The 13,285-nt window shown below is 44.8% G+C and overlaps 1 protein-coding gene across 1 annotated transcript; it reads right to left on the bottom strand.

Annotated features, from left to right (window-relative positions):
• Positions 1-6,602: 6,602 nt before the first annotated feature.
• Positions 6,603-10,921, bottom strand: zic6 (zic family member 6; the record flags this gene model as incomplete). Its single annotated transcript, XM_084448643.1, has 2 exons — positions 6,603-7,324; positions 9,961-10,921. 2 exons carry the CDS (start codon positions 10,919-10,921, stop codon positions 6,603-6,605), a joined length of 1,683 nt encoding a protein of 560 aa, XP_084304769.1.
• Positions 10,922-13,285: the final 2,364 nt, after the last annotated feature.

The following is a 13,285-nucleotide window of genomic DNA, read 5'->3' as shown; positions in this document are numbered from 1 at the left end:
GCTCAAAATGCATTCTGTTAATTGTTAATCATTAAGCAGCGATGTAAAGAGATAGTGTCTAATTTCTAACAAATAACTTTCCAACTGTGATGAGCCTAAGACAGAATAAAGCTGATATTTCTGCTCAAATTACGTTTTTTTGAGCGTATTCATCTGGCTCCTCATATACATAAAAGTCGCCCTTGCCAAGAAGTATTAAGGGAGCCATCCTAACTGATCTCTGATGACAGGGATTGAGATGGGAGATCAGAAGCAAGGGGGCAAAAGCCGTGGTCGTCCCCCGGAAAGGATGCCATTGGCCCTCACAGGTCTTGGGCTTGCTAGAAGTTGCCCCCATCTTCAAACATCGCCTCAACCCCAGCCAAAAGAACCTCAGAGATATGGATTTTGAGAGATGAGCACAAAGGATTCAACTTTGCGTTCCCCTTTGGAACACATAGGCTCACAACATATGCAACGAGCCTCCTCTCCAAGGGCCCCCCGTCGTTGCATCCTGCCATGTGATCACCATTTTCAGAGTCGTGGGCAACCTCCGGAGCTGATTGGCTCAGAGATGACTTTTAAAGTCTCCATGGCTGCCCAGAGACTGGATCATCAGTAAAATGTCAGAAATATCTCTTATGTAAGGCATGGATAATAAATGAGAAAGAGGAGGAGAGAAGGAGGAGGAGAAAAGGCATCTTTTAAGAACTATCCACGGGGGTAAACTGGAATGCATCAAAAGACAAAAATGCACCATGCCATGATGGGCGGGGTCTTTCACTCCTCCCTGCTACACTGGCGCAGTTTTCTACGCTATCCCTTTTTCCAAGGAAACTCAACTTGCGATAACGGCCGTCGGGAGTGAGAGCTGAGTTATCGGGGGGGGGGGGGGGGGGCTCGGGCTTAAGTCGACAGAGGGGCCCCGGTGGGGAGCGTGAGTGAAAAGAGGGGGCTGTTTAAACGCCACACGGGTCTGGTACCGCCACTGCACGGCAGGTGAAGACGAGAGAGAACACGGGAGCTCTCTGCTCGAACATCACCCTGCTTCGCCGGATACTCTAAAATGCTTCCGCTCACTCATTTCACTGTAATCATCACATTGTCTTACATACGGGACTGCGACTGGCTGCTGTGGTTCGATAGGGCTTGTTAATTGTTAGGTTGCCAAATGAATGTAGACGACATGAAACCGATTACCCTGTGAATGTTGGTAGAATTGTGTCACGGGACTCAGTGAAGAGATCCCTTTGAGTAACATCTCCCACCGACTCCCCGCGTTTCATCTCTTTGACGGGCTGATTACATATAGTACCACGTAACCTTTACAATCAACACTCTTGCCTTCTTACAATCACCCTTATTACACATCGTTAGTGTCAGAGTTGTGTGTGTGTGTGTGTGTGTGTGTGTGTAGGTGTGTGTGTGTGTGTGTGTATGTGTGTGTGTGTGTGTGTGTGTGTGTATGTGTGTGTGTGTGTGTGTGTGTGTGTGTGTGTGTGTGTGTGTGTGTGCGTGTGCCAAGCCCCCAAGAGACTCACGTGCTCTGTTTGGAAAGCGAGTGAGAGACAAAATGGAATGAAAACAGTACTGACCGCGCAGGGAGGGGAGCAGCCACGTCCAGCAGGCTACAGTATGTGGGGTTGCCATTTCTGTGGCGAGAGGCAAAGAGGAATAGACATATATGGGCCTACATGAGCTGAGCCTTCTATAGGGAGGGGGGAAGGGGGGGTATAGTGGAGGACACCTACCTGCTAAGGGACCACACTGAAGAGAAGGCAGAGATTAGGGGGCCGGTGTGAACGAGTCATGGAGGGTGAAGATAGCCCAGAGCAGAAGGGGGAGAGAGGATGAAGGAGAGGAATGGGAGGAGGTGATGAAAAAGGGATGGGTGGGAGGGAGGGAGGGGTGTGCAAGGCTGGATGAAAAGAAAGCAAGTTGGGGGGGCAACAACACTACGGGCTTGACCTGGGGAGGATGGAAAAAAGCCAGGGATCCAATTAAAATCACACTCGGTTGGCCTCGCCGCCGCCCCTCGCCAGGCCGCCGCAGACCCAAAACGGCCCCGGCGTTAGCCTGGCGACTAGATGTGTATGTTAGCTTTAACGGTAGGGAGTCAACACACTTGGGGGGGGGGGGGGGGGGGGCACACACATCATAGGGTTATACAAGATGTCTTACATGGCCGCCATGATGCGTCACGCCGAAAGCCCCGGTGCGTGACCAAGCGGCCCACCCTCTGGCGTGCCGCTGAGAACCGGTCCGTCCATCCCGCGCGGGGCAGCAGCGACCCGGGGTTCCGCACGAGGCTCCAACCTGACGAGACGGCGGTTCCTACGGACTCGGACTCGGAGAAACGCTCATCGTAATGGAAAATGGTTACGCCGCATGCAGGGCGTGCAGGCAAAAAAACGGTTGCTGACTCTTGTTGCTAGGCAGAGAGCACACCAGTAAAGATGGCGGACATTAAACAGCAAACTGGGAGGAGGATGCCCCATCATCCTGTAGCGGTTGTGATTAGCAGGGGAGGGGGTGTGGTTGTGTGTGTGAGGGAAGGGAAGGGTGGGGTGGGGGCTGGGTGGTTATGGAATATTGCCATTGCTTTGTCAGTGAGAAGAATACAGAGCAGGATCTGTGGGTGCCTTCTGCAGTGTTTAATTGTGGGCATTAAAGGAGGAGAAAATCTCATTTCAGGGTGTTCAATTCTGGCCTTACTCCCAACTGCGCTAGCGTAACAGATAATATGAAGTAGATTTTCTCAAAAAATACAAATTTTCTAATAGGGCACAATTATGAACACAATGGATTTGCTGACTTCCCCGCAAAAATGTTTTCCGAGAGCCTCTTGGAGGAAAGAAAAAAAAAAATCATAGTCAGAATATAATGACATAATAGCGGCTTCATGGTTTAATTACCGAGGTTAGAGTGGGATGAAACTGGGTGGATATATGAAATACTGCAACCTCGCCACTATGCCTTAGTGAGGCTGCAGTTACAGCACAATAGTAACAGCATCCAACAAGTCATGAAACAGCCAACTGTCCACAACAATACTGCTTCTGTGTTTCTTCCCTGGTACAGAGATAATGTATATTTAGAATATTCTTTATCATATTAAACTGTATATCCATATTCCCTTCAGCTAGCGTTGCATTGCACTGGGGAAAGATAACCCAATGCATGTAGGAGTTACATTAAAACAGTGTTACATTATGTAGGCTTATGGCCACCCTCCCAAAAAGTAAACAGTCTCATGTCCAGCAGTACAAACTGGCCATCCCAATTGAGAGGGTTCCTCCTTGTGGCGTGAATGGCTGGATGACCGTCACGCAGCTCGGCGCCCTAACACACTTGGTATTTACTTCTTCTTGGCTTGACACGGAGGGCAAAACCCCAACTGCGGTCGAATTCGCAAAAGACGGCATCCAAACCTCCATGCTTTCTATGAAGAGGCCTCCTCCTTGTGGAGATCATGGAGGACATACAGTACGCTAATGAAGCTCGCCTCGGCTCCAACGAACGCTTGAACAAGAGTGTGTCGCCTTTCTGTAGAGTCTTAAAAGTGCTAACTTGTGAAGAACGCTGTGTGCTGAGGTGGCATTGGCTAAGGCGCCGGAGTTAAAACAGACAGGGGTGAGAGTGGTATAGGTGCTGGAAGACTCAGCCAAAAACATAATGTGGCACACACACACACACTCACACGCACACACTCACACACACTCACATACACACACACACACACATCTTAAGCAGACGTCTATTGATATCAAGAGGTTGCAGGTGATGAGTGTAAGTCTGCATGCAAAAATGAGTATAAAGAGCCCTTTCATTCTCAGCTGTAACCATGGCATTTCTAAAGGCTCCAACATCATCATTACATGGACGCTGTGGGAGGAAGAATTAGGAAACCACATTTCCCCTTGAGGTTGTTTCAGTTCAACTTGTTTTCCACCATATTTGGTGTGAAAAAAGCTAATATTCTTCCAGTTATTACACCCTGTGACTTGTGTACTGTAACTGCCTTGATACTTCAGTAATAAAGAGATATATCATGTGTGCTGGTTGCTGACTAATAACTATTTCTGTCACATTATAGATATATTTCAAATTAGCTATATTAGGAATGTAAAAATTGAACACAACCCCCCTTTCAGAATTAAAGGGGCACAGTTACACTTGTTTCAGGTGATATTTTTGGGATTAAATACTTACATTATGTGTGTAGGCCTTTTTTTTTTATCACCATCAGTGTAGCTGTTTCCCTACATGGAAGATGGAATCGTGGAAATCACCGAAAAACATTGAAGGGCAAACCTGTCCAGTGACGTCACTGGACTCATTTTCCCTGTTAAGTTTTTCCACAATTTTGTCTTCCATGTAGGGAAACGGCTACATTGACTGTGATTGTAATCCAAATAATATCAACTGAAACAAGCGTGATTGTGCCCCTTTAAGGACACGAATGATGTGTTATGCCAAAATGCTATCTATCTGCTGTCTGTTTATGGTAGTGGGATCTGAATTTTGAAATTAGATAAAAACATGTTCTGAGAAAACGCAGCAGCAAGGTCATAATGTTGACCCTGTGAGGTCAGGAACTGGATGTACAGTAAAGTGCAGACGCTTCCTAAGAGCGTCCACCACCAACTTCGCTGCCCTTGAGGGAAGGACAATGGGATGGGTTAAGCACAGAGGAACATTTCATCGGCGACCCTAATATGTGTGTGTGTGTGTGTGTGTGTGTGTGTGTCTACATAGTGTTGCCACCCACTGCACGTGTGTGTTGGTGTCTGACGAATACACACCATGTTTGTTTTTGTTTTGTAGTTAGCTGCGGTGGATTCAGTGGTCACCGGTTTTCCACGCGCTCTTTTTCATAAGTAGACTGTAATGATTTTTGCCTGAGGCCCCATTTCTGAGTGGGAATTGAGTGTGTTAACTATGAATGAGTTGTATTATCGTAATAACCGGGGAAGAAATTAGACATTTTAACTGTAACCTATAGTTTCCATGTGCATTCTCAAAAAGGTAGCGGCAATGCAGCCTTGAAAGGTGAGTGGACATTGCTACGCTTCCAGGGATGAGTAGGATAGCCTACGTTGGAGGAACCCTCTGAGGAAGGAAGGAAGCATGGGACATTTATTCTCGTCTGTGTAGGTGACACGGCACACGTTTTCGGCTGTTCGGCGAACGCGCTCTAACCATCCACCAGTGACCCTAACTGTTGGATAAACCGCGGAAATGTTTGGGGAGGCTGGCAAACTGGCTCAACCTGTAAGCAGGAACGAGCCAATACGTGTGAGCCTGATTCTGACCCTTTCCTCATTTACATATCAAAGACAAAATCCATTTTTGATTCTTATGAGGTAGCCCGTCACATTGTGTAGGCGGCCTACCCATCAGCACTCCATTACGCGCGCAGACCTAAAGGTGATAAAGAATAAACTAGCATTCTAATTGCACGAGGGCTGGCTGTGTAACATTCTGGTAACAGGGATTTATGTAGCTATCACACCGAGATAAACAAAGGGCCCGTAATCTGTGAGGAGTCACTATAACATTATTGCCCACTCTCCTTGTGAAGGCATTGTTTGGGTTTAATCACACAAGGCCTGATCAAAGAGAATAGATACACTTTAATGAAATATTGAATGCATAATTAATTGTACAGTAATTTTACAGTAGAATTTCAATTAAACATTTCAGTTCGTACCTAGAAGGTAGCGCATTGTGTTCTTAACTGATAACAAAAAATAACTAGGCCTATTCACACAAAAATGCGAAAAATAGCCTAACTATTCGCACAAAAATGCACAAAATATATAGGCTAGCCTATGCGAAGAAGTGTGAAGTGTGGCGGGGGGGTTAAATCATACTCATCTGGCTGGGAAGAAAGCGAACAAACGACTCTGCAATAGCTTTTAAGCCATTCAATTGAAACATCAAACCTTATCCGGCGCAAAACTAAACTTGACGAAAAAATGATACATAAATGATACTTTTTATTTTCATTTTCTGCCTTACATTTAAGAGCACATGGATAATGCATGTTTCCTGTACATTCCCACAATACAATACTTTACATTCCACTTAAGACTCTGTCCTATTGCCTCCGGACATACAATATAGTTCCTTTTAGAAGATGTCTGCTACTTCATCCTCGTCAGAGGCCCCTATAGCCTACGACACACATATACATTCCCACTGAATAAACTTTGTTTTTCATCTACCCATTTATCAATGAGTGTAGTTATCATGTCAATGATAGGCAGAAACATACACATTGGTACTCATGATTTTCTATTCTAACAAGATGAGGAAATATGAGTTTACTGTGTGTTAATATAGAGACACGTTTCTCACTGACTCAAGCCGAACCCACCACAGATAGGCCTATGTGCGTCACACAGAACAGTTAAAGCTTAACATGACGAATTTCGCAGCGCTGCAGCCTATGACGCATAATAACTTCAACGTGGCACACGTTTTCATGAGACATCCACAAAAATACAGTACTAAATAGCCCAATGGTCTGTGACCCAACTGTAGCCAACCAATTATGCAATTACAAAATATGCCATGTCTCGCGGGCCAACATTATGAGGAAATATATAGGCCAATGCTTACATCGAAGATATGTTATCACACTGCTTTGGTGAGAAAGTGTCCACGCCAGTATGGCACGTATACCAGCCGTTGACAAGGCTTTTCTGAAAGGGTGAGTCGGTGGTGAAAGTTCTTGAGCTCTGGGTGAAACTGCGCGTCTGGCTGCACGGGTACTGTGAGGGCTCGGGCCTGTAACTGCTGCCCTGTAGCACCAGCGGGTCCAGGTGGGGCTGTGACCTGTGTGTAGACGGGTCCAGGTGGGGCTGTGACCTGTGTGTAGACGGGTCCAGGTGGGGCTGTGGCCTGTGTGTAGAGTACTCCAAACCGCTGTCGAACGCGTGATGGAAACGTGACCTCAGAGAGGACTTGTCCCGAATCTCTGGGGACAGGGAATCTTGAGATGATGAGGTGAGGGGCTGTGCGCGCGTCACTGTGGTGGTGGCGGTGGAGGACGGTACAGTTTGAGCTCGATCCGTGACTTCGCTTGACCTGGCGGCCTCTGCGACGTGCTCCCTGTCCTCCGCGCCACCATCGCTGCTTTTCGTGCCACTGTAGGCCTTGCAGTGGAGCTTCATGTGCTTCCGGAGAGAGCTCGGGTGGGTGTAACACTTCTCGCATCCTCGGACCTTGCACATGTACGGTTTGTCACTGGAGTGCACGTGAGAATGCTTCTTTCGGTCACTGCTGTTCGCAAACCTCCGATTGCAGCCTTCGAACTCGCATTTAAAAGGTTTTTCACCTAAACATGCAGAGAAAGAAATACCCTCATGTTACCATGGTTATGGTTCTTTTAATGTGGGATAGAATAAGTTGCAACCCCTCATTTCGAAGACCTAGGCTATAGGCCTACAGAATTAGGGCAAACAAAATCAAAGTGACATATTTCTATGCATTCCCACAAATAGCCTAAATATATAGGCTGGGGTAGGCTAGGTTATTGTGCCTATAATAAGAAGACCTTATAAGTGTAGCTTCGTGAGGTTTCTACCGTCACTTTCACTTTTCGTGCTCATTCCAACATCTTCTGGATCTTTTCAGCGGTTGAGAATAGCCTACAGGTTCTCAAAATGTGAAAGTAGGCTCATGTAGGCTATGCTAATATGGGCCTATGCAACGGTAGAATACACCTGTAATAACCTAGCCTACAGATGACAAGTGAAGAGGAGCTATACCGAAAAACTTCAAACAGACCCTTCGCCCATAGGCTATACAGCAAGAGACCGCAGGCCTACTTACGCTCTGCCTTATCAATACAATAATTCAACTCACGATTCACCCAAGAAAGGCCTAGATACAAAGGCTAAAGCAAGGAGCTCCATCATGTGTCAAGGGTGGCATGTGATTATGAATGATGATCATTAGCCTACCATTAATGTGTTAAACGATGTTTAAACAACTCCGTCTGAGTTAAAGAAGGTGAAATAAAACAAATGAGCTATTAGGTCTACTAAGATGGTGTTTGGCCTATACGTGGGCCTATAGGCCACGTAGGCTATAGCCTATATTTTGTCGTTGTGTCAAAATGTGAGTAGGCTATATCATCTCAAGATAGGCATGGCGTAGCCTATACACAAAATATCCAATATCCTATGTCTTGTCTGACGATAATTAATTTAAATTTTGATTGATGAGCAGCTCAGTTGAGGAACCATTAGGCCTATTTTCCAATAAACTCGTGGTGAAACATTGACAAATCAATTTCTACTCTAATTAATAGGCTAGTTTGTCTTAATGTCATCAAACTATCTGACCAAGTAGCCTACGCTTGTTATTGTTAAGCTTTCTTTTTTTATTAGGCTATAGAAAACATTTTGAGGTAGCCTAAAAATGAATGACAAAAATGTGATCTTTATGTAGGCCTACGTATATCTCTAGATAGCCTATATTCCTTAGGCTGTAGCCTATCTATACTCGTGTTATGACAAATTCACCTATTAAGGCCATGTTTTCACATATCTTCAAGCCACGTAGCCTGCGTTTTATTAACATTAAGCATTTAAATCCCGCAGAACCCCGACAACAAAGGCACCGAGTGTTGTGTAGCCTGTAGCCTCTCCTACACCTCCTCACCTAGGCGCGTAGCCTGTAGCCTCTCCTACACCTCATCACCTAGGCGCGTAGCCTGTAGCCTCTCCTACACCTCCTCACCTAGGCGCGTAGCCTGTATCCTCTCCTACACCTCCTCACCTAGGCGCGTAGCCTGTAGCCTCTCCTACACCTCCTCACCTAGGCGCGTAGCCTGTAGCCTCTCCTACACCTCCTCACCTAGGCGCGTAGCCTGTAGCCTCTCCTACACCTCCTCACCTAGGCGCGTAGCCTGTAGCCTCTCCTACACCTAATCACCTAGGCGCGTAGCCTGTAGCCTCTCCTACACCTCATCACCTAGGCGCGTAGCCTGTAGCCTCTCCTACACCTCATCACCTAGGCGCGTAGCCTGTAGCCTCTCCTACACCTCATCACCTAGGCGCGTAGCCTGTAGCCTCTCCTACACCTCCTCACCTCCTCACCTCATCACCTAGGCGCCCGAGATCTGCGACGTTACCTTGAGCCGCGTGACTGCGCGAGCGCAGAAGTGAACCGTCCCTACTGAGACTGCAACTGAGCGCATCGTAAAAGCTACGTCACAGCTCTCCGGTGTCCCGGCATGTATTTATTTATTTATTTATATACTTAACTGAACGAGTGGGAGAGACACCCAAACAACTGGGCCTGAATACGACTTGTTTGTACGAGCCTCACTGCAAGTCCCCTATCTTCACTTGCTCATACATCTCTTTCCTGCAGCCCACAACTACGAGGACAACAATAGGCTACTGCCATTTAATTACGCTACAAACAATAAACACCTACATCAACAGCAGTAACACCTAATAATAATGATGGTAATAATAATCGGCTAAAAATGACATTATTATTATGATTATTATAAGTATTAGCCTATATAAACTCCAAGTGTTTGATGAGGTAGGCTACAAGAACATGGACCGTCACTGAACAATCCAAAGTGTTTTTGACTTTTGTGATTATGATTATTTCCAGAACAATAAAACCATGGCATTAGACACATACGTTTGAAACTCTTTTTCCAATTTTGTAGCCTAAAATATCAACTGAAATAGATTTTTAGTAGCCTAATAAAAAGATAAATGCACCCATGAATATATGTTTTGCCAATTATGATCATTGATCAACAACACTGTATTATCACGACTATAGGCTACTATTATAATTTTATTGATGGTATATTTATAATTATCATCCTTATTTGTGTTGTTATAATTGTCATTGTTGTTAATGCTATTATTATTATTATTATTATTATTATCACCATCATTATTGTTAGTTATTATAATAATTATTTATGCTGTTACTAACCTGTGTGTGTCCTTTTGTGGATCTTGAGATTCTCTGATCTTGCAAAAACTTTTTCACAGCCGTGGAAAGGGCAGGGAAAGGGCTTTTCCCCTGTGTGGACTCTGACGTGATTCACCAGCTTGTATTTGGCTTTGAAAGGCTTTCTGTCCCTCGGACAATTCTCCCACTGACACACGTATTCAGAGTGCTCTGGTCCTCCGACATGCTCCACTGTCACATGGGTAACAAGTTCATACATGGTCCCGAAAGTTCTGGCGCAAAGCTGCTTCCCAAACCCCTCTTGGCCGTCACTCCACTTACACACCAGCTCGTGCTTCAGGCTTTGCTTAGAGCACCTGAGGAAAGCGTCACCCCCTCCGCGTTGAATTGCCATGTTCAGCGGTTTATACAGACCTAGAAACTGAGTGACAAGCTGTTGGCTGTTTCCCCTAGGGCCACTTATACTTTGGCCGTAAGGGTGCGTCCGGCAGAGGAGATCCCCAGGTAGACCCAGCATCATTTGATCTCGGAGGTCTCGAGTTGCGTCGGCGGAGCCATGGGCCTGCTCGTGATAAGCTGCGATAAAAGCGTGGCTTCTGCTATCCCTATAGCCGGAGAGGTCACGATACCTCCCAATCCCGCCATGTTGGTTCGATCTTGATGCCAGTTGATCAGTGACGGGTGGCATTCCGGCTCCAGAAAGATTGGCTCCAATGAGAATGCCCCTAGGGCTGTGCTCTAACCGGTGGCCGGGGTATCCCGAGTCTGAAAGATGGGGAACCGAATGGTCAACATATGCACTGGACCTCGTCTCGGGGTAGTCTCGCAAATTGTGCGCGGGGCAGAGTTTTAAGGAACCGCCAGTGGGGTGCCCCATGTGCTCTCCTGCCAAAGGTGGCAGCCCCACGCTGGGATCCGTATTGCTCTCCCCGGGGTTGACGCAAGAAAGAGGGCAGCCACTAAACCTCGACAGGCTTGTCATGTTTTGTTGTGAATTTGGCTGTGAGTTTGCAAAATCAAACCAATTCAGTGCTCAAGATTTACCTAGAAATCTTGTTTCCATTTTCAACGTGCTGTTTATCATCTGCATGTGCAATTCTTGGCCGTGAACTTCGCAGGAGCGGGAACCAGACTCAAGTTCGTTAAAGTTGGTGTGGGTCCCATGCCGTTCACTTTGCCCTCTTGATTTGTGGCAATAACCGTGGTAGTAAAAATGCTTCGAAACAGGCCATGGAGCAATATAAAAGCACAGCAGGAAACCCTGCTTTTAAAAAAGGGCGCTTTGGGATTGGTTGGAATGTGCTATGATTGACAGCCACTGGGTTTGTTTTAAAAGGAACACGCAGGCGTTCACTGCACGACTCCGTTTTCAAATATCTCAGGGAAAAAGCTTTGAAATGTGCCGCGTATAGGCTACACTGCCAAATATTGGTGCCTCTTTCACTTAAGGCGCCATATTACAAGAGCCTCATCTTAAAGTTAGACGTTAGGCATTCAATGCTAAACATTTCTATCTGCTAGAAAGAAAAAGTCAATGCATAAACCTTCAATTTACACGGACATGAAAAAATACATATTACATTAGAGTCTTCATTAACAGAATGTTTAAACAAGTTATAAACCAAGGACAAAATAGGAGAATACCCCTCCCCCAACATAGGTTATTACTACATTCTTAAATATTCCAATAAATTCCTACAAATGAAATACAATCCTTGTGATTTGATAACTGATCTCCAGATATCTTACTACCACTAAATGATCTCATGCCCAAAACAGGCTGCGCAGCTTCAGCTTGACAAGGAGAATTGTACGTAGTTCTCACGGAGTGAGATTGTTGAACACTACACATTAATACACATCAGCTGTTGTTTTCATGATTTCATATTGTGGTTTCCTGGTTGGCATGAAAGAGTGCTACGGATATACATTACTGCAAAAAATAAAAACAAAAAAACGAATAAATAATTTTAGCAAAACAAATAGGCTATGCAACAAGTAGGCCTAGTGTATTTTACAGCACATATTGACTACAACGAATATTAGACTACACAGAAAGGTTTGTTTACGGATAAGCATATATGCTACCCACTATATTGGGAGAATGTTCCAAGTTGAAATGAATATGCTAAAACCTATTTAATAATAGACACTGTTTTGGCCGCAACTCCAGTTTCCTTTACATTGTTTTCAACGTCCTGACAATGATCTGAATTAAAGCCACAATCCCCAAGACGTCAACATAAACAATGTTAATGTTTCCATTTCAACATTCGATTAGTGTCGAGCCTAGCGGCCTGCTTCTACGGGCAGGCCTACTGCCATTATGATGGGATAGGCGTGTACAATAATTGCATGTCATAAACACAATAAATGTAGGCCTAGTAGTCAGATCATGGGTCATTGTTTTTTTTTCATGAGGACGAATACACTATTAATTTAAGTAATATTTGCATCCAAATTACAAAAGTCAAACATCTTTGTCAATATATAGGCTGTACTATCCAAAAACAAGGCTAACTATAGGCTATCATATCAACTGATAGTGATAGTGGTCTTCTTCAGCACCTACTCTTGATATCCTTCCTGTCATGTCCTTTCTGTCAAATATTGTCAAAGTCTTGGGAAATGTAGCTAACAGAATGCTAGAGTTAAGAGAGATAATTATCTGATGAAATATGTTCATTCAAGAGGGGAATAAGGTCAAATGCTAGACTGGCAAACACATTTCCAATTGTAACTCATCCTATAGGATGGCATATAGGCCAATAGGATTAGTTCTAACTCACACTTGGCCAAAGACATCAAATGTCTCTTTACTTCATGAATCTTTTTGTTTTGGGCCTGAGTTTATCTTTTGGTATTGGGCCTGCGTTTTCATTTGAGCAGTGTGATTGTTTTGGATGAGGAGGACCAGGTGTAATGTGATTTTTGAACTTTGGTTTCCCGAGAGTTTTATTCTCACCCCAAACTCACAATTAAAGGCTGAAGGCAGAAAAGCACTAGTAGGCAGAAAAGCACTAGTAGGCAGAAAAGCACTAGTACACAGAAAAGCACTAGTAGGCAGAAAAGCACTAGTAGGCAGAAAAGCACTAGTAGGCAGAAAAGCACTCGCAGCCTAACAGGTCTAACTGCATGTGGTTCCAAGGACTCCAAGATCAGACATCATCTTGAGGTAATAAATCAGAAAATAAGTGTTTTGGGTTGAGAACTATAGAATGATTATGACTTAATAAAAAAAATTGAAATGCGATGAATTACATTTCTAGCTCTACACATTAGCATGTATACATCTACTGAGTTCACAACAGAACAAATTATGTGAAAAGGCCACATCTATAACGAA

The sequence above is a fragment of the Borostomias antarcticus genome (genome assembly GCF_949987555.1).
Source record: "Borostomias antarcticus genome assembly, chromosome: 14".
Lineage (NCBI taxonomy): Eukaryota > Metazoa > Chordata > Actinopteri > Stomiiformes > Stomiidae > Borostomias > Borostomias antarcticus.
Note: the sequence above shows the minus strand (reverse complement) of the source record. Positions and strands in the feature narration are given on the sequence as shown.